The sequence below is a fragment of the Typha angustifolia genome, chromosome 6 (assembly GCF_048772165.1).
Source record: "Typha angustifolia cultivar Huaian chromosome 6, ASM4877216v1, whole genome shotgun sequence".
Lineage (NCBI taxonomy): Eukaryota > Viridiplantae > Streptophyta > Magnoliopsida > Poales > Typhaceae > Typha > Typha angustifolia.
The window spans coordinates 304,977-326,028 of record NC_133244.1 but is presented as its reverse complement, the minus strand read 5'-3'; the positions used below and the strand labels follow the sequence as shown (position 1 = coordinate 326,028).

The window sequence follows — 21,052 nt, the reverse complement described above, 5'->3', positions numbered from 1 at the left end:
TGAAAAACTATTTAAAAATTAAGCATTTAAGTAGTTATGGCAACAGTAAGATAAATTTTATTTGGTATTTAAGTTTTAGGTGTTGTCTAGTTTGGTCAAAAACTCTTATTAAAACTTCAGCTGGATATGTTACTTATACTGTTGATATGTTCCTTGGAGATTGTCCTGTTTAACTACTTAATTCCGCCAATGAGGTAAGTGCTCAAATAGTTAATGAACATACCTAAGATAGTTCAAATATTGGTACCTCACTAATAAGTTCTCAAACTATATCTCAGTAATTCCCCCCGGAAAAGCATCAACCTAGGGCTAGGACACTTCCGTTAGGATATATCTTCTTACCAGAGCCAAGTCTGACTGACTCCTTGGCTTCCTCCACCTTGATTTGATGCTCATCAGAGTGGTGAAGTTTCCAATTTCCTCCTCTGGATATTCCTCACAGCAAATTGGAACTTTATTATGCAGCACTCATCAACAATATATAAACGAGAAGAAAAGGTGGCATCATGATTGCTGTGTGAAACAACATGCTTATAGTTTCCTTTCCTTTCTGTGTTGAGGTACAAAATAAAAATATGAGCAAAGACAATATAAATATCAGAGAATAGTTGCAGTCCAACTGCACAAGTCAAGATCCTATTCTTGGTGGAGAAAATCCTGGGCTACTGAATGAATCCTTAACTTGTATAACCACACGCAGCAGAATCAACCAACTTGCTCATGCCCTGTTCAGATGGGATGGATATCCCTAGCACCAAAACTTCGCCCAAGCTTTCTATCTGAAAACCTGATGGACTCAATTTCATCCATAGATAGCCTGTAGATTGGAAGACGAGGAATTAAAATCTTTGTTCCATATTCGAAATGTATTCGATCTCAGTATAATTCTGATTACCTCGGGTTCAACCATAAAAAGTCTGTAGCATGTGCGAGATAGAACTGTTAGATTACTATGCAGAATCAATAGAGACAGGCACAAGTTAAATCAATTATAAGCTACACTTAGTGCCTTAAGGTTAAATTAATTATAGCCTAAACTTAGTGCATTATGATATATAAATCAGCATTAGACATAACTACTAACTGGGCAAGATCTTACTTTTGTTGACGTTGAGGACAGCATAATAGCAATTCCAAAAGTAATAATCAAATATCCAAATGCTCTAAATTCAGTGAGATAAATTTGTGCTAGGAAGCTCAGCTCTTTGTGATATCCAATATGTTCTATACAAATTTAGCTCACTGTGAAATTCTAATGTTCTGCTATCCTCACAGAAATTCATTGCAAGTCAAGACTAAGCAAAAAGTCATGTGTTTTCACTTTTCACTGCTTTCGTGTTTCAAGGATAAACATCATCAAAATGAAATGTAAATCAATATTTAAGTATTATGAGAGGATCCTTCCTTTCCTTAGTGGTCCAATCAAATTATTCATTTCCATGCTCATAATTGACAGTTAATCTGTTCCTACTTTCTAATAGTTTCTGGAGATGTCTAATGCACATCAAGTGAAGGATAAAACGACTATCCAAAGGAATAAACTCGTGCTATAAAAGTTTGTGATATGACTAGATAATAGAAACTCTGATATCTCTAGTTGTGGTACAAGTTGATAAATGTAAATTTAGTCCTCCCCAGTGCTCTATCATCATTCATCACAATTAGAGAGTAAGAAATGAAATAAGAAGAATGTATGCATCAGGGAAGGGATTATCAGAGATTGAAATCAGTTTGCATTGAAGCTAAAAGGTTCTGCTTTAATAGTAGATGTACATTATGCCACCAGGATCTTTCAGTACACCTATGTTCTATACAATGAACAGCATGATGTAAACAGAAGCTTATAGATGGATGTCGCATGAATTTGCATTGATTAAAGAGGATTTTCACGTTAAGTATCTAATTAGTTCTACCATGTATCAGGTATCAATTCTTGATTGACAGTTTGAAGCTTGGGTGTGTGCTAGCTTCATTAGATAGTTACGCCATTATCTTACTCCAGCGAATATACCATGCATCAAATATCAATTCTTGATTGGCGGTTTGGAGCTCAGGTGCTAGCTTCTTTAAAAACTTAAGTCATTATCTTACTCCAGCCAATATACAACTTCAGTCATCCATCATCATACTCTCAATTGTTCCCAGCTTAAGCGACAAAATTTACCAATCTCCAGCAAATCACATACAGGAGCCTATTTCTTTCTTGGAATGGAAAGAGAGAATTTACCTTAATACAGAGGTTCTAATCCTCATCAGAGGAGCTCCCCATGGGGACTTCATCCTCATCAACTGTTGCAACAGGATCCTGAATGAGCAATATGAGAAATTACTAATCTTTCAAGGAAAATAATAGAATGTATACTAACCAACTAACAGAAGTTGCAGAAAGAAAGACAAACCATTGACTGGAAATACTTACTGGCAATTTATCCCAATCCTTCAACTTTGAATTTGAATTTGTAAGCATATAACTATCACGTAATGGAGCCCACCCAGGCTCATCAGTATCTTCTTTGTCCAAACTAGGAAGCTGGAAAAAAAAAACAAGCTATTAGTATTACAAATCCAAGATGATCAATTGATCCAAAGAAATAGAAGACGTTTCACCGGACGTGACTATGTAACAGTAAATTAGTTAACATGCCTAACTTACACTACACTACACTACATTAAAAAGAATACTATGAAGCTGTGCACATACAAGAGTCAAGAATATGTTCTTTACCTCCTTATCTTATAAGCTAATATTTCCCAAGATGTAAGATATCATCTTCTACAAAAAGGCTGCTTTCTCATGCTCAACCGCCTCAAATTTTTGTTTAGAACTTCCCATTTAGTCAAAATAACAAATTAACTAAACTTCCTAATAAGTCAAAAGTATCGCAGCCAAGCTGAAGCAACTGAGCTAAGATCAAGCTCAGGTTGGACTTGCAACTATCAGAGCCAGCTCAAGTTCAGCTAACTCGATTACCACGTCAAGCTCAAAATGCATTTCAAACAAAAACAACGTTGTCCTGTCCCAAGATTCGAACACCAGACCACTAAGTCATAAGTGAGAGATCAGGCATCTGAGAATATCTCAAATCAACTTTGCCCTGACAGGCAAGGATCTCTCCAAAACTACTTATAAATGAGTTCAGAAACAGAATGTCTCCCCAAAAGACAAAAAGAATGTATGACACATCATCAAGCATGCCAAAGGCATTTTTTTGTTTTACATTAGTGATAGCTAACAGATACATGATAAAGTATATCATGCAACTTCAATTGTCACTTACGCATCTCAGAATATCTGAATGCAGCATTTTACCTCAGAAGCAATAACCTCACCAAAACAACTTATATAGACCAGTCCAGGAATAAAATATGTCTGACAAACAAAAAAAGAATTGTATGACACCGTTGAGTATGCCAAAGGCATTTCATACTATTGTGAGCTAAAAGGTACATGATGAAAGAGTATATCATGCAACTTGATAAAAAAAATCGGTGCCATCTTAGTGTCATGATATATTTAGTATTCAAATGGAAGACCATAATAGTAAAGTAAAAAATGAAAAATGACCCATGTGAAAAGGAGATCTGTCAAGCAAAAAAAAAAACAAAACATGAAAAATGCATCAGCAAGATGTACAAAAAGACTGCAAGTATATTCTTTTCAGTGTTCAAGCCAAATACAAAAAATAGTAAATCCTAAATTTAGTAGCCTTATGGAATTTCAATAGATAGCACTTAAGAAAGTGGAAAAAGCACCTTGGAGGAACTGGATGACAAGTGGCTAGAATGACCTTGAGTTGTCGACTTTTTTAGCTCCGATAGAAAAGTTTCTTTTCTTTGTTTGGCCAACACTGAGATGAAAAAAGATGTACTGCTTATAGAAATATGATGAGGTCATAATATAATGAGATATAAGACATGCGATTCTATAGAGACAACATTGACAATGATTCACAATCGCAAATTGAAAAAAGCTTATCCAACTTTCATTTAATTGAATAGGTAATAGAAAGAAACTCATCTAGATACTCTCAAGCCTATCAAAAGTCAAAACTGAGTCAAGCTTAATATACCGAAATATTTTGTTTCACATTCCTATACTTCTGAATTATCCTCAATTACTATTTGTTCCTACCAGGGCAACATAAACTTAGGCAAGTTGTCAATTCCATTTATCACTAGGTAAATGCCTTCTCCAATAGATTTTCACTGTTGATCACATTCCAAGAGAATTAATGTAATCATTGTAATATGTTGCAGAGAAAGGAATATCTAGCATTCTCTCTCGTTTCTAAGGCTTCAAACTTCCTTCAGGTAACAATTTGGTTATTTGCACATTTAATGCCTCTAATCTTTCTCCACAAAATCTATGTATAACCTACTAAACCATGGTGGCATTGAGTTTGCTTTCTTCATAAGGTCTAGAAAAGCAAAGTTCCTATCAAAGTTAAAATCTTCCTCTGGGCATGATTTTTGGGGTCACTTTCACATTAATGATTTCTTGCTTTGGAAGGGTATTTAGTCTCTAATTCAATCCATCCACTTTGTGCTTGTAAAAGAAGAAATCCTGGAACATATCTCTATTATCTTGCATGGTCTGAATATCTCTAATTATTCCTCAAATTGTTCGGTGCTGTCTTTGGCTTACTACTTTCATCAGGAAAGACCTGTAACCTAGTCACCTAGATGGATGATGTTAATTTGCTTCCTCTAGTAAAATATTTGGATAGAAAGTAATTTTTAGAATTCTTAAGAAATCTATGAGAAAAATTACTAGCTTTTGGAGATCAATAGTTGATATATGGCATCCTCGGGAGGTTTCTTATCAAACAAATTGTAACATTTATTATGATCTATTATCCTCTTCTTGTAACATACTAACATCAATTTTTCTTATTATAATATAGGGATCAGCCTTTTATCAAAAAAAGAAAAAAAAAGGAAGAAAAAAGAAAAGGTTTGTTCATGTCCAATGGAGACAATATATTTGGCACAACAGAGTGATTTCATTGAATTAGTAGGGCCCTTAAAGTGAGAGAACCAAGACTAACACGAGAGGAACTTGTGAGAAAGGACATGAAAACGTTTGATCTAACCGCAAACCTTTGAATGAAACAGAGATGAATAGAGAAAAAGGATCATATAGCCAATCCCAAATAGTTGAGACTTAATATATGTTTTACAAATTATGTCTTACATAATTGTTTTCTATGTCATATCTTTATGCTACAAGAGTATATAAAGTAAACTTTGAGGACAATTACTTAAGATTGTATATACTATTATACCAGAATAATCTTTTAAGAATACAGACAAATGATATATCATGAGTACATTGTGCGAAAGAGAGCATACAAAACCAACTTCTCAACAAAGCAAACAGCAAATATTGATAAGAATTGGCATTTCTACCCTCCTATTGAAGCTTAAATCTTTCAGAAACAATCTATTTAATCAGAGAAACAGAATAAGATCTAAATTTTTCAAGAGTCATGGATTATACAGTTGTGTATACAACGAACCATCAAGTACAAAGAGTAGTGGATACAATCAATACCTTTTGCATCTTTCAATTTTGAAGGATTTAAACCTCTCTGTGGATTTTGTCCTTTACTGACCTGTGTAGAAAACCCCGAATTAATCAATTATGATAGGAATTTCATCTGCAATTGACTTGCAACAACAAGAAGATTCTAATGGATAACTCAGCAAACAAATATAGGAATTAGCAGAAATATAATGTCCTCTTACCGCATTAAATAGCCTGACAACTGAAACGTCAGCAGCAAACATGCAAGATAGAAAGATGGTTCAGTCAGTAAAGCTTCAATCCTAGGATAAGGTTTCTCATTGAGCATCATCACTGACAAGGTGAAATAAAAAACAGAGAGTTTCCATACTCTGTATGCCAACACTTACCTCCTTTTGTTGCGACACTAATAAGAAACTTTTCCTTTGCATCCAAGAAATTAGCCGGCTTTGTGTGCCCCTTTTCTGCTGCCTATTTTAAATCAACCAAAAGAAAAGCTCAATAAGGAACTTGTATAATTAAACAAGCAACCAGAAGTCACAGCACGTTAATTGCGAGCAGTGAAGTAAAGTATACACACCAAAAGCTTCTCCTTCTTAGCCTCCCCTTTCACCTTGTGCTCCGCCTCCTCCTCCGCAAGCTTCTCCGCGACCAGCTTCTTATTTGCCGACAAAATAGGGCCCTAAAAAACTCAAAACAAAAGTTGCATCACAAAGAAATTTCATCTTTAACGCTTCAAAACATTCAAATGGCATCAAAAAGAACATACCAATGGATCATTGGGCAAATTCTTCTTCATAATCTTCAAGAAAGCGACCCTGAAGGTTCTACAACCTTCTGTAAATCTGGTAATCCCTCGGTGGCCTCCTCCCCCCTCGCCCTCGTCGTCGCCTTCGGATCCTTCTCTATCGGAATCGATTTGCGTCTCCTCATCACCGCTCGAGGCATCGTCATCCTCTTCATCCCCTAGCTCCTCAGCCTCTTCGTCGTCGTCGGAGTGGTAGTTCTTGGCCCTCTTCTGGAAGATCTTGAGCATTCTCTGGGTGGGCTTCTTGGCCTTCGTCGCAGAATCCATGGACAAGGGCATCTTTGCCTTCTTGAACGGCTTTTTGCCCTTCCTGGGTTTAATCTTCCGCTTCCTGGCGCTCATTTGGGTAGTTGTCGCCGGGAAATCGAGCTCGGCTACCATTGTCGTTCGACGGCGAGTGGGAAGAAGAAGGAGGGAGGGTTTAAGCGATAGGAGCGGGTCTCGGGTCGAGAGAGAAAAGTTTTGTAGGTATCGAGTCGATTGACACACACCTGCTCGAAGACTCGAAGTTAATAATTGGAGCGGAGTTGGTCCAACCTGAATCCCGGAGGGTCTCTGCTCACTATCACTTCAAGTTCAATAGATTAAAGATGGGAATTTTTAAACAATACACTACCCTATAAACTTTCACTAATTCTATGTACCGCACTTTCTTAAATTAATTCAAAAATATTTTTTAGAAGTTAATCTAATTTCTAATTATATAGTTGATATATATATTAGAATATTTTTTCTTCTCCAATTGATATCTCTCCTCTCTTAGCACTACTGCTCCCCGCATGCCTTCTTTTGTCTATGTCTATCTTCCTCCCCTTGAGAGAGCACCGCCACTATCTCGGTCATCCTCCTTCCCTATTGTTGCAGCTAGTTATGCTTCGTCCTCTTCCTTCTATCAACCTATCCCTTCCTTTTTTGGGGTCTCCTCTAGCTACTATCGCTCTTTGTCACTGGGCCTTAACTGGTTTGCCAAGGCCTTATTCTACTTTAGCACCTCGTCGATTTTCCCTCTGTGTACCTATTGCCTTTGCCCCATGGGATAGCCTCTTCAAGGGTTTGTTTGGCTGTTTTTAATCTTGACCGTTTATTATAATCGAATGTGTTCGTTGGTTGATCTGCATGTGTTCTTTTGTTTTTCTTTACCCTAGATTGGCATCTTCCCTTCCCTCTCTATTCCTTTGGTTCCAGATGTTCTAGATTATTGTGTTGGATTTTTTGTAAATAGCAAAAGCCATAGGACACCAACTCGTAGAGTGCTATACTCTGTGTTTAAGTCTTTTATAATTGTGCTTCTTTGTAGTGCTGCCATTGATAGCTAGAAGGAAGGATTATTCTAAGGCTGATGTTTTATCTCTTTTTTTATATTTTGCTCAACTTCTTGTATCTTTGTTATTTGCTTGATACCTTAGTTTTCTATTGTTCTGTCTATATTTAGCTAAGTGTGGGCTTTATTCTAAGATTGTCTCTTGATCTCCATTCCTACCATTTATGTATATCGAGATATAATTGATATATTGAAACTCAATAAGTTATTTATCTATAAACTTTTATAAAAAGATAAGAAAATCTTGGATTCTTAAATGGAAGATTCGTTAGAAATTGATTAGTTTAAACTAACTAAGATATCATTTAAAAATGTTAGCAAAATAGAAGACTTGTACCACAAAGAGCTTAAAAGACAATTAATAATTATAAAATTATTAAAATGTCAGACATCATTTGAAACTCTCTATGAAGATTCAATTTGATTTTGCGTTGTTGTGGAGGCACTCACTAATGCTTGAGATTAGATCCACCAAAATAGGATCACCAAATTAAATCTAGGCTCGAAACCAATTTAACACTAATTTTGATTGAAAGAATTATGTTTAACTGAGGCAACAATTAATGATTCAATCATAAAGCTTGATAAGTTCAAATTTGATAGAATTCAAGCTAATGGTTGACTAAAATTAAGCTAGCTTGAAATAATTATTCGAGTGATTTGAGTTTGGGAAATGAAAACCGAATTAGGATCAAGTTTAATTTTACTTATAGAAGGGCGTCCATATCCTTAATTTTGCCCACTATCATTCACTCTATAGAACATTGAGCTTTATTTATCTAATACTAAAGAATGGGGATCGAACAAGTAGATATAAGTAGCTTTCCAAGCAGCTCAGAAGCAAAAGATATGAACAAGAATATATCCCAATCCCACGATAACTGGTCACGTAAGAGAATAAAATTTGAGTTGGAAAAGATTATATAGTGTAACTAAGAAGAATAGAATGGCCAAGACAAAAGGGTACGTGCTTTGGATTATCTTCTTCTATACTTGAGGAAAATTAATCTTCCTCCTTGGAAAGCTACTATTAGAGAAGACCCAAAATGAAAGTGGATTTTTGTCCCCCAGCCTCTTCTATATATACTTCCACTGACATCTCCTTAACTCAAAATATGACATTTTATGTTGGATTAGTTAAGTTTTGGGTTAGATATCTCCTAATTAATCTCGAACAAGATCATCTCTGTCTCCTTCTGGTTCGGGTAATAATCTAACAAAATAAGAGGGAGACGTACGTACGTACGTTGTATATATAACATGCATGCTCACCGATCGCCATTTTCTTTTATTGATCATCACCTCTCTCTCTCTTCTACCTATCTATGAGAGTGATAAATCGAAGTATCTATTGCACAACAATAGACACTTCGATTATAGTAATCCTAATCCTAATCTAAGTAAAGGAGAATTTGGCACAACTAATAATATCTCAACAATCTCTCCCTTCACAAACAACACGAGACTTAATCAGACAGAAAGATTATTAGCAAATTACTTCAACACCGTTAAAAGAAAGTAACATTTGATTGTTGTAAATTAAGTGAAAGATTATTAACAAATTATTTCAATCTCTCCCTTTGCATAGAAGTTTAGTAGCATCCAGTCTCCATATTATTGAAAAATGCAACTCATCAAGCATATGTTAACTCATTACTCACTCTCCGCATCATCTGACTGCTCATCTTTCTCCTCCTTCTCCTTCTCCTTCTCCTTCTCCTTCTCCTTCTTCTCTTTCTTCTCTTTCTTCTCCTTCTTCTCCTTCTTCTCCTTCTTCTCTTTTTTCTTCTTTTTCTTCTCACGTCGTTCTTCCTCTTCACTATCATCACTACTCTCATCCACGAAATCTGTGATGACTACATGCACGCCGGGGTCGTCGGCCGTGCAGCTCCCGCCGAGCATTATGGAGTTGTTGATGGCCTGGTAGTTGCTATTGGTGTACGCGCTCATGCCGTCGTCGTCGTCGTGGAGGAATCCGTGTGTATCGATGAGCTCCTCGGAGCCCGCCTTCATCGTCGCGCCTTTGTTGTCCCCTGCTAAGGTGATGATGCCTAAGCCATTGTCGCCGTCGCCTGCCCGGCCGTGGCCGAGAGAGGTGAGGTGGCGTGTGAGCTTGGAGACCATCTCGTGGACCTCCTGCTCAGCGTGGCGTCGACTTTGGGTGTGGTCGTTGGTTTTTCCGGAGGAAGACATGTAGGTTAGGTGGTTTGGTTGTGGGAGAGGTGGGAGCGAGGGAGGTGGTAATTTATGGAGGAGAAGATGCTTAATTGGTTATGGTGGTGATGGGAAAGGAATTGTTCTTGGCGTAATGGAAATGGAGATCTGCTTTTTCTTTGCATGCAGGAGGAAGGAAGGAGAGGGTGGAGGGAAAGGATATTTCATTCTTGCCTGCCTGACTGACAGTACTCTTCATTTTATTTTATTTTTTGTTTTGAAAGAAATACTCTTCAATCTTATGCAAGAGAGTTGTTCTTCAAACCCTGCTTAAATAGGTGCCCCTTTTCCTAAATCTGGACTCAATTTCTCACACCAAAATCCGAGCCTATTGCGTACGGAATGGGTTTACCCTCTCGATCCCCACAGGAAATCCAAAGAGCTCGAGGACTACTGAACAAAACCCTAAGGTCTTATTTGGTTTAGGGTTAAACTCCGAAATCGATTAGTTAGTCTTATTTTTTTAGTTTTAATTTTTTGAAGAATAACTTTAATTAGATATAAAAAAAATAAAAATATATTTAGTTACAGAATTAGTTTAGGGGTCCCTGAACTAGTTCATAGAGGATCTCTAAACTTAAAGCAAGTAATAATATTTCTTTCTTTTCTTCTCCTTGTTATCCCTTTCTGTCACCTCTTTGTCCACCGATTCTCTGGGACTACTTATTAAGTTTTATTTTATTAGTTTTATTTTATTAATGTTATTTATTATTTTCTTTTTGTAAAGAAGTGGAAAAGTGATGGTACCCTAGTTAAATCGATGTAGTTAGATTCGAGCTTGCTTATACTCATACATAACGTACCCCTTTATTCATTTGAGCACCATCTCATTTGCTTTCCTTTCTTTCTTTTTTCTCATTTTTTGAGAGAGAGGTGGACACTTAGCGTGCTTCAGTTAACCTATGCCACTAGGGTTTGAACCTAGAAATACTCATACAATGAGCATAATTCTTTTAACCATCACAACATAATCCTCTTTAACCATTTTTTGTTGTTTTATACACAATACCCAAAATTTATAGCGATTCATTTTATAATAGAATGTTATTAGAAAAATTTATAGCAATTCTTTTAATACATAATACTTTGTTGAATTTTTTAATATAATAAATTTTAATACAAATGATTTAATTTTTTTTGCACCCTAATAGAAATTTGACTCCAACATTATTTGCCTCTCCTCTTCCTCCAATGCGGTCTCTTACTCTATCACTTATTGTCTGCTGCTCCTCTTTCTCCGTCTCTCTTTCTCTTATACCACACTTTTTTTTTTCCTTTTGTCTTTCCTACTTTTTCTCTTCTCCTCCCTCCTAGTTACCCAATCCTAGATTAGCCCAAAAATTAATTGCAACCTTCTCACTCCAAGGCCCGCCCTAAAGGGCCTTCAATAATGACACAGGCTAAGCCTAGGCCGAAGTTGGCCCAATGATGTCAACTTGAACTTGGTCGAATATGACATACAACAAACCTTAGATATGGGTTCAAAATTTCATGGGCTATCCAGAAACCCTAACTTGAGGTTGAGTTGGAATGGAAATCAACCTTGCATGAACTCTCCAAGACATATTCCTTGCTTAGACAATACTTTTAGACAAGTAAAATTTGTTTAAAAAAAATTAATGTTTATCAGCATCAACACAGTTTTGGCCAGATTGCCACACATTATTTTATGAAAGCCTATAGGCTAATAATTCAATTAATTCCAACCAATTTTACAAGCTTGAGATGTATAGAAAATTGGATAAAATTTGAATAGCCTGCTACCAGCTTTATATGAAGAAACAAGTATCAAGCACAAATGGCATACAAGATCTAAATGAGATAACACCTATAACACATGCATCACTGACCAGCTAACTTTAACTTTAACATGATCGTCATGGATCTTAAAGCATGTTGCTATAAAAGCCCTCTAGAAAACTAGAATAAAAAAAAAACCAAAGAAATGAAGTGGCCCAACAACTACCTCTAACATCATTCTCGTCGGAGCGAAAGGAGGTAGGTGTGGCAAGGGTGGCGAGAGAGAAGTGGTGAGGTCGACGTGGCAGTTGCAATGAGGGTGATATGCACGGTGTGGTAGATGCGGTGAGGGTGAGGTCGTAAAGAGACAATGGGATGACAGAGGAAGTGACTACTAGTAAGAGGCCAGATTAGGGCAAATCAATGGCATCGAAGTAAACTTTGACAACGAGGCCAGCCCAATCGAAGCCTCGAGAGACATATGTAGCGACAGAGCTAAGACTCCACCTAGATGCCACTACCAAGCGGATCGACACTATCGACACGGGACGAAGTAATAGGTGGAGGGAGATGATTCAAACGATGGCAAAAATGCTGGCTGCTACTAGAAGAAGGCAATTTGACAATCCTAACAATGATATGGAAAATGAGAAAGAAAGATAGGCGCATGGAGAAGGGAGAGGAGAAGAAGAAGGATGAGGGAGGCTAGATTAGCAAGAGGAGAAGCTTCTCCCCTACCGTAGCCCATGGTCTAGAAGAGAGGGGAAGGGCGAAAAAGAAACCCTAGGAGGGTGAAAAAGAAAAAAAATCATTCAAACCCCAGCAAAAAAAACTCTACTAGGCCGGCTCTTTAGTAAGAACTAGATCACCCGACATAGGATGGAGTAATCTTGACTAGATTTGACATCACAACCTACTTTTGAAGCACTTTTTTCTTTGTCTCCGTTACAATAGATTATTATTTATTATAAAAGTGAGTATATTACGTAGTCTAAGCAAAATTAAAATGAAAACCCAATTGAATTTATGACGATCCAAACCCAAAAAGTACAAGGTACATGGAATTGTGTCTGATTTGTGATTGATTGGATCAAACCAACAAATTACTTCAAAAAATTAGACCCTCGTTCTAGATTTAGGAACCAAAGCACCTGACACTAGGTAGCCTAGTTCAATCATCCGGACCATTCTCTCACCTAAATGTCCTCATTTTCGCTTTTCCTACTACACGAAAAACTCATCTGGTAATCTATAGCATCACTTTATGTTAATATTAGCTACGTATCTCCAAAGCAGCTGCCTTGTTTCAATCACTCAGTTGCTTTTGGTACTGTAGTAGGTAGAGATAGATGGACATATCACTCTCCTACCTAAACTATCAACAAGTCTTACTCTTCTTGTTCATGCTTTAAAGTTATTTCTTCCAGCTATAATTCTCCTGGCAAGATAACAGAGCTAGAAAATATAACAAGGTTTGAGAAGAACCACCTCATCTCATGATTTTATTAGGGTAAATCCTCCTGCTTAAGCAATATGTTACTTGTGAGTTTATCAGAGAAAGAAGGTCTTGATTTTTAAGAAGAAAACTTGTACATGTATTCTCTGAAGTTTGTACATGTTTGGATGATAAGCCTTCCTGTGCATCCAAGTTGAATCAAATGAAATTTTAACTGTGGCATATCTATTTGTGAATGTACAGACCTCAAACAACATTATGGCAATGATTTGAATTGAATTGAATTTGCCTTGTTGATGCCCAAGCTAAGAAGCAACGCACCTTTATGAAGATATTGAGGAAGACTAAAGCACAAAGCATTCTATAAACCACTTTAGTAGCAAGAAGTCCCCCTTCTGGATTCATACTCACCAGGTAGACAGAGTCAATTGCAATGAATATCCAACTGATGCCTTCCAATGCCCACTTGATCACCAAGCTCAATCTCTCCTCCCCATATATCCTGCACACCATTCTTGAGCACAGCGCGAAAATTACCGACAAACTAGTCTTCGACAATCCTCTGTAAGAAACCGACTTCCCTCCGACGACCAGAGCCTCCGTCCTGCACACGCACGACGTGCACTCACCGGAGAACGTCGACTCCCTCAAAACCTCCAGCCCTGTGTAATAAGGCAGGATGATGGCATCCAGGTACAAACTGGCGTGTAGAATTCCGGAAACCGTCGACGCCTTGAGGACTGCGTATCGCAAATCTTTATCAACTTCATGTCTGAAAGCAAGAGCTGAGAGCTGGAGAAGCTGCAGCAGCGCAGGGCCCATATGGGAGAGAGGGAAGAAGGTATTAATCCTGTGTCCCTTGGCAAGGATCAGTAGAACAAATGGCAGGGCAATTGGGCCAGAAGGCAATAGGTACTTCCTCTTCACAGCAGCTGTGAACTTTGTGAATGCCATTAAGGTGAAGGCTGCAGTTGATAGCAAGCAAAAAGCTGCAAAGAGGAGAGCCAACAAGTCCACAATGGAAGGGTAGTCTCCTGGGTAAGTGCTGTCGCAGAAGTAGTGGTAAGGGCAATTGAGGAGGTCTCTGGGTTCTTCTATCTGCCATCTCGTGCACTTGAGGATTGATGTTGTGATGCTCTTCAGAGCCCACTCATGAGGAGAGGCTTCATCTTCTTCTTCTTGCAGCAGCATGACTGAAGCCATCTCCTAATCCTTTTGCCTTCAATCATTCTCCAAAGCAACTAGTTAACTTGGATTCTGAATGAGATCCATCAGAGAGAGAGAGAGAGAGAGAGAGAGAGAGAAAGGTTTGCTGTCATGGTGGTTGAGGTAGAGGGGGGCAGAAGTTGAAGGATGGTTTGACTTTGTTTCTAAGCAATGAGGATTGATTGGGTGAAGAATTGTTTAGCTGTTAGTTAAAGTTGGTTGAAGTTTGGCAGTGAGGAGGGCATCATCTTGGGTACAGGACTTGCCTTTATTGCTTGTTTACTGTCTTCATTTAATGTTTATTCTTAAAAGACAATCCTTATCTATGACTTCTATCTTGTCTATTATTGGAGGTGGATATTTTAATTGAAGAGAGATGTGACATGGTGTCCCAGTAAGCTCTAGCTACCATTCCAAATGGATTCAGTCGTGAACAACAAAGAATAGTTTAATTAGCTTTAAATTATACCTAGGTTGGTGTCAATCGCTTCCATGATACTATTAGTTTATACCAATTATTAGGTCATAGGATAATTACAGTTATATATATATTTTTTAAGTGACATTTGAACTGATAGGTGCCTATTATGATATTTTATTGGGGAAATAACTTGTAAGGCAGAGTGATTAATCTACATGATGATTTTAATAAAAATATATACAGGTGCATGCTTTTATCTTCTTTGGGGCACATAATTGAATGACCCACTATTAACTTTTTATTGATTATGGTTATATGTGAGATAGACTTTAAGATCTAATTTTCTTTACAAGTGGTATTAGAATTGATGGTTCAATAATTTTGAATTATTATCTGAAATCGTATAGTACGATAAATTTATTAAATTAGAGATATGATAATTAAAAATAATTTTTTTGGTGTTAAATAAAATACTATCTACGGAACCTACCATTTCATAATGGCAATTAGGAATAACTTTTCCCAAAAATTGAGAGAAATTAAAGATCCACTTGTTTATCACCAAGGTAATTAGTCAAACACTTTAGATTGCAACTTTAGAGTGGGCATTTGTGTAAGAAATAAAGATTAGTAATAATAACTACAATATATTATTAGAACTTAGATTTTAGTATTTGGTGGCGAATTAGTCACTCATATTGATTAATTGTCTCAACTAAATAAGGTGGTATAAGAGAATTGAAGGAAAAGATAAAAGCCAACATATAGATGCAAATTGGCTACAAGATTAACGAGAACACCACCACAAAGTGTTTCTCTTCTTTTTCATTTAAATTTTAAAGCATATGTCAAGTAGAATCAGTTAGCAAATCATTGTACAAAACTTTTTAAATGAGGATGCAGAAGACATGATGTTGTCAGTGCTACTTTTATAATAAGAATAAAAAAATAGAAATGTAATCATTTGCAAATGACTGGCCAACAACTACTCATAAGATTTGTTCAAAATCCTGCTGCCATACTACTAAATTGTCTTTAGTATTCCATTGACAAATGAGCTGACTTAGTCGTCCTGATAAGTTATGGCCCTGGTAGGCAAACCAAAGTTGATCATGATCAAACACTTATTTGATTCATTGATCAAACATTGGGTTAAGAATTATTAAATCTATTGTGGAATGAATCTGAAATTACTGTCCTAGATTATCCTTTGTTTGATGTTCCTCTAGCTCTCTCTCTCAGAGTTATTGTTCGTCAACATCAATTCCTCTCGGATTAGAAAAATGGTATCATAGTTTCTGTTTGTTAGAGATATTATTTGGTTTGATATGATTTCTTAATTAGACTTGATATGTTACCATCACCGTTTTATAGCATTCTCATATTGACTCTATTATCTTACATATCGATTAGGAATATTCTATAGAATCAGTATAATTTTCGACAGTGTACATCTGCTTTACATTGTATAAGTAGGGATTCTGTTCAAAGTAAAAAAAAAGAAAAAAAGATGTAATTCCATTACTGTTTCATGGCAAATATTTCAATATCCCTTAGAATTTAGAGTCCTAATCTAATAATTATAATTGCCAATTGTTATATTTGGTACCAGCTTTTCATATCGATGATCGAACTGGACTTAGACCAAGGTACGGAGGGGCTCTTTCCCCTCTCGCTCGATACCGTTCCATGAGGGGTACCTCCAATCAGTGGCCAGCCAATATTAAAACACTGTTGGACAAAGGAGGGTCGTGTTGAGGAGGATGCCACTAAGGGCCTCGACCTCGACAACTCCCCACACCCGCCAGGAGTCACCCGATGACCTAGGGAAGGGAACGGGCATGACCGAGGTGGCTCCAACATCAGGTTGCGACCGATCGCCACAGCGAGGCACCACGTGGGCGTGGCAAAAGATGGGACAGGAGGAAGGAGGGTCATGGTTGCCCATCGGGAGCCATAGTGAGGCACTCAAGGGCCTCATCGATGCCAAATTGGCACCCTCTTCGAGGCCCTATCAGGCCTCATCGGAGCAAGAGAAGGAGCTCTCCTCGTTGCCTAGCTCACCGATTGCCAAAATCGATCGATTGACCACTGCTGTCGGCCCAACCGATCACACCTAAGGTTGGTTGCCACAAGCACCTAAAGCACCACTACACTACCAAATACAGAAGTAAAGACGAGGGAGCAAGGGAGGACTTATTAACGACGGCCGGTTCACCGGCTTTGACTTCATCAAGCAGTATTTCATTATTGGCCAGATGATGAGAGGAGTCTCGGTGAAAGGTAATGGGAGGGAAGTGAAGGAAGAAATAAAGAGATGTAACAGCGGCCCTCTACCCAACCTAAGGGGTGAGCCACCCTGCACACACCGGTGAAGATGAAAGACATTTTTTTTAGGGGGGTGGGGGTTCAGGGGCGATTACAACTTGGTTGTTAATAGTTTTAAATTGTTATCTTAAACAGAGTATTCAAAGTTATCAGGAAACTAATATGTACTTTCGCTCTTCTCCTCACAAGCTAATTATATCTCTCTTATATGCCTATAGTATAATTATTATAGGAAATGATCTAATTTGATTTGAGCCAAGTCTGAGTCTGAGCCTAAGTTAGCCCGAGCCAACAAGCTGATTGAGATGGTTCAGTTGAATCATATGCTTATTATATCTGATTCAATTATTTACTTAGTTTGATTCCATATCAAGTTCACTCTAATCTAATATATGGTCTGTTTTAGTTGGATCTTAACTTGAGTAAAGTCGGTTAGTCGAGTTAGCATCTATAAATATGTAAACGGCAAACCTAGTTGAGTTATGTTTATAAAGATTTGTGTCTATTCTTCCTCCTCTTTTATTATGTATTCTTTTCCCTTATCTCTCTTTATTCACAAGGAAACCTTCCGCATGACTTTCGTCCTCGCCAACGTTGCCATTGGCCAATCATAGTTGTAGGAATCCTTTGGCATCCATAAGCCATCGTTCTGGAGTTAGAGTAGCAAGAGTAAAATTAGAAATAACTTTTCCACAAAGTGACAGAAACTAAAAATTGAAGGTTGACAGTTTTGAAAGATCATCTTGTCATAATTAGCTATCAATAAGGTAATTAGTCAACTCTTTATATTGCAACTTCGGAGTGGGCATTCACTAAGAAAGAAAAAAAGATAGTATAACTCCAGTATATTATCAGAACTTGGATTTTAAAAAATGGTATCAAGTTAGTCATTCATATTGATCAATTGTATCAACCAAACAAGGAATAAGAGAATTGAAGAAAAGGATATATCCACTGTATAAATGCAAGTTGGCTACAAGATTAATGAAAACACCACAAGGTCTTTCTCTTCCTTTTAAATTAATTTTAAAGCATATGTCCAATAGAATCTGTTAGCAGATCATTGTACAAAACTTTTAAATAAGTAGCTCATTGATTTGCAGTAACCCTGGCCACCAAATATAAGGATTGATCTTTGGTGAAATTTTTAGTGTATAATTTGAACTCATTGTGGTTTGTTTCTAACGAGAGATAGCCTAATTATTCAACATATTTACTAACCGAGCTTAAAAAAATATATTTGTTCACGGCCCAACTCATCAATCACTTAGGCCGGGCCGAGCTAGAATATTCTAGCCCGTTACCGCCCACTAGCTCATTGGATATTGGACTTGGCTTAAGTATAATGGATCTAATTAATGGGTTAAATATAAAAATATTATATCTTATTAGACCGATTTTAATGGGTTTATATAAAGACATTTTAGTTGTCTTTTATAAGAACATACTTATATGTTGATATACAGTTTACTAAACACCTAACATGACTAAAAAAATTATAAGAATATACATGCATTATGAGTCGTGTCATAGATGAGAGTAGTGGATCGGGCTTTCGGGCCGGACCGCGATAGATCATAGATGAGAGTAGTGGGTCGGGCTCAGGCCGGCTTAACCGGATTAAAATCAAGCGGGTTCGAGTCGGGCTTGGATGGGTCGGGCCTAATGATGATGTCTAAGCTCATTATCAATTAAAAAAAAAAGTTCTGTATTAATTATTATAATTTACACTTCTTTGATTAAGCTAAAATTCAGAATAGCTCCCTGAACTTTTATTTATATTACTTAAATACTTTAAAGTAGTAATATATATATATATATATATATATATATATATAATTGTTTGATATACATTAATTTTAATATGAAATAACCAAAATATTTCTTTCTTTTTTTTGTTTTACATCAACTTATTAGAAAATTGATTATTTTTTCAAAACCTCATTTATCTTATGTTACTTTCATCACAATCTCTCTTATTTCTTATTTTGGACATTATAATATTTTTAAAAAGAGGTAATACAGATTAAAGAAACAAATGTTAGTAGCCTTGATCATGGATTTAGTATAGGGTGATTGATTCCAACTGAGGAGTAAAATAAGCTATAATGACCGGAATAAGTTTTTGTGTGTGTGTGTGTGTGTGTGTGGAGGAATCCTAACCTCCTATGAGATGCTTTTAGGATCTCCTCCTCCCATCCAATATTCATTCATTGTAGCAATCCCTTATATAGGGATTACAAAAGAAAGAATGCATAAAGTAACTTGAAAAGAAAAAAAAAGATCAAGATAAGAAAAACTAAGGAAATCACATTAGCAAATTATATAGGTAATCATAGTGCACATAACAGTCCTTCCCCAATAATCAAACCTTTATCCTCAATGGATCAAAATCTAGAAGACAAGCTATAATTTCTTATGCCTTTTCTTATGTCGCATTAGCAGAGGAGAGTCCTTTCCAACAAACGAGGAGCTTGTTGATGGTCAAACGCACGGCAGTGTTAGGGGAGCTCTCATCGTGTTTCCTTCTTCTATTAATTAGCATGGGGAGAGCTTTCTTTTTAGAGCACTTTCAAAATGCCTTGCATGAGAAGCACTAGTCTTATTTTCCTTTTAACGATCAAAGAAGCCTCCAAAATAGCTAATGGTAAAATGATGTGGATTTTTAGCGACTGCTAGAATCTGGGGGGTCAATGGGACTAATCCGGACACTCATATCTGAATGCCTTGGATGGATTTTTGAAACACTAGTAGTATAGCAAAGTTTGCAATTTTAAACTAGGCTTGGAAGGATTGAGTTAATCCACCTGTAACCTTTTATTATTATCTTGAATGAATTAATCCAAGATGAACAAATGAGGAGCTGTTGATATCTACAATTCAAAATGGCTTGTGGAAGAGAATGAAGTTCATTGGAGTTTGGGTGCAGAGTTGGCAGTTCATCTTGGGGATATGTACTCTCCTTCACCAATTTTTTCCCTTTAATTGAGAGATGAAAGAGAGCATGAATTTTGGACCCCAACGGTAGTTCCAAGTGATATGTTATCACCAATCTTTGGAGCACTTTATAGAGACAAAATTAACGAAGTTTGGTAATAAATTTGAAGGCAAAATAAATATAATCTTCTTTGGCTACTGATAATTGTTCGTAAACATCTTGCAAAACCTGATCTAGTTCAAATAAAGATTGGCTTATTGAAGCCACATTAGAAGTCTCATGCACATAAGAAAGTAAATAACCTTGAGCTTTCATATATGACTTCAAAAGGCGTCTTATTTATTGTTGAAATGATAGCTAGTTTTTTTTGTAGGAATACTCTGCCCAAGGGAAGGAAGCTGATTGATTCACTTCTTAGTTTTGAGCTATTGAAACACGAAAAATACATCTCTTGGATATATGATTGACCACTCATGTTTATTCGTGTATCTGAGGTTGATATGCGAAACTGAAATCAAATCTACAGTCATTCAATTCAAATAACTCCTCCTAGAACTTATACACGGAAAAGTGAACTCTAGGGTCTGGAACCAAGGGGATTGCTCCTGGACTGAGTAGTCCACTTCAATACTCTAAGAAAGAGTCCCTCACAGGTCCGATAGCGAGGTGGCCCGTGGACCTAAAAGAATCCATCCATAGGCCTGACCAAAGGTTGTGCGATTGACCTTTTACGATAAATATAAAGAATTTATATCACGAAAAACTTTGCTTTCTTACAAATTTGTCTATCATAAAAGACCTAACCCATCGAGAGGAAGCTTCTTGAGCCGACACCAGATCGTCGACCAGCTAATTTCTTGACGAAGTCGGAGACCAAAAACAACAGGTGGATGATACTGAATGAAATTAAATTGATGGAAGAAAAGATAACTCTGACTCACTAGCGTATCCAAAGGTGATGACAATTTGGTCCAGTGGCATTCTAGTCATGCTGAGAAGAAAACTCTGACTCACTAGCGTATAAATTTATTTTATGCTACCTGCTATGTTTTAAACAAGCTATACGAAGCTAACTTTAATTGTTTTCGAGCTG

General features: G+C 36.9%; 3 protein-coding genes across 4 annotated transcripts; all 3 read right to left on the bottom strand.

Annotated features, from left to right (window-relative positions):
- Positions 1-436: 436 nt before the first annotated feature.
- Positions 437-6,815, bottom strand: LOC140761791 (uncharacterized). Of its 2 annotated transcripts, none has more exons than XM_073099288.1 (9): positions 6,297-6,815; positions 6,108-6,209; positions 5,917-5,998; positions 5,749-5,768; positions 5,555-5,615; positions 3,754-3,848; positions 2,420-2,530; positions 2,228-2,305; positions 437-817 (listed from the first exon to the last, which is right to left on the bottom strand). In XM_073099288.1, the coding sequence occupies exons 1-8, from the start codon at positions 6,714-6,716 to the stop codon at positions 2,243-2,245; spliced, it is 954 nt and encodes a 317-aa protein (XP_072955389.1). In that variant the 5' UTR covers positions 6,717-6,815; the 3' UTR covers positions 437-817; positions 2,228-2,242. The 2 variants fall into 2 exon arrangements, with proteins under 2 accessions (XP_072955389.1, XP_072955390.1); XM_073099289.1 differs by lacking the exon at positions 437-817 and adding an exon at positions 890-917.
- A 2,328-nt stretch (positions 6,816-9,143) lies between these two features.
- LOC140761507 (uncharacterized) lies at positions 9,144-9,859 on the bottom strand. Its single transcript, XM_073098862.1, has one exon. It carries the CDS (start codon positions 9,847-9,849, stop codon positions 9,310-9,312), a length of 540 nt encoding a protein of 179 aa, XP_072954963.1. The 5' UTR covers positions 9,850-9,859; the 3' UTR covers positions 9,144-9,309.
- Positions 9,860-13,157: 3,298 nt separating this feature from the next.
- LOC140761258 (uncharacterized) lies at positions 13,158-14,490 on the bottom strand. The gene has a single exon (XM_073098519.1). It carries the CDS (start codon positions 14,267-14,269, stop codon positions 13,313-13,315), a length of 957 nt encoding a protein of 318 aa, XP_072954620.1. The 5' UTR covers positions 14,270-14,490; the 3' UTR covers positions 13,158-13,312.
- Positions 14,491-21,052: the final 6,562 nt, after the last annotated feature.

Excerpts from the sequence above, each read along its gene's own strand:
- LOC140761791 (XM_073099288.1), bottom strand. The coding sequence starts at position 6,716 with ATGGTAGCCGAGCTCGATTTCCCGGCGACAACTACCCAAATGAGCGCC. Across the intron at positions 2,531-3,753 it reads TGTCATCCAGTTCCTCCAAG|CTTCCTAGTTTGGACAAAGA; the intron begins GTGCTTTTTCCA and ends TTTTTTTTCCAG. Across the intron at positions 2,306-2,419 it reads AGGATTGGGATAAATTGCCA|GATCCTGTTGCAACAGTTGA; the intron begins GTAAGTATTTCC and ends TTGCTCATTCAG.
- LOC140761507 (XM_073098862.1), bottom strand. The coding sequence starts at position 9,849 with ATGTCTTCCTCCGGAAAAACCAACGACCACACCCAAAGTCGACGCCAC.
- LOC140761258 (XM_073098519.1), bottom strand. The coding sequence starts at position 14,269 with ATGGCTTCAGTCATGCTGCTGCAAGAAGAAGAAGATGAAGCCTCTCCT.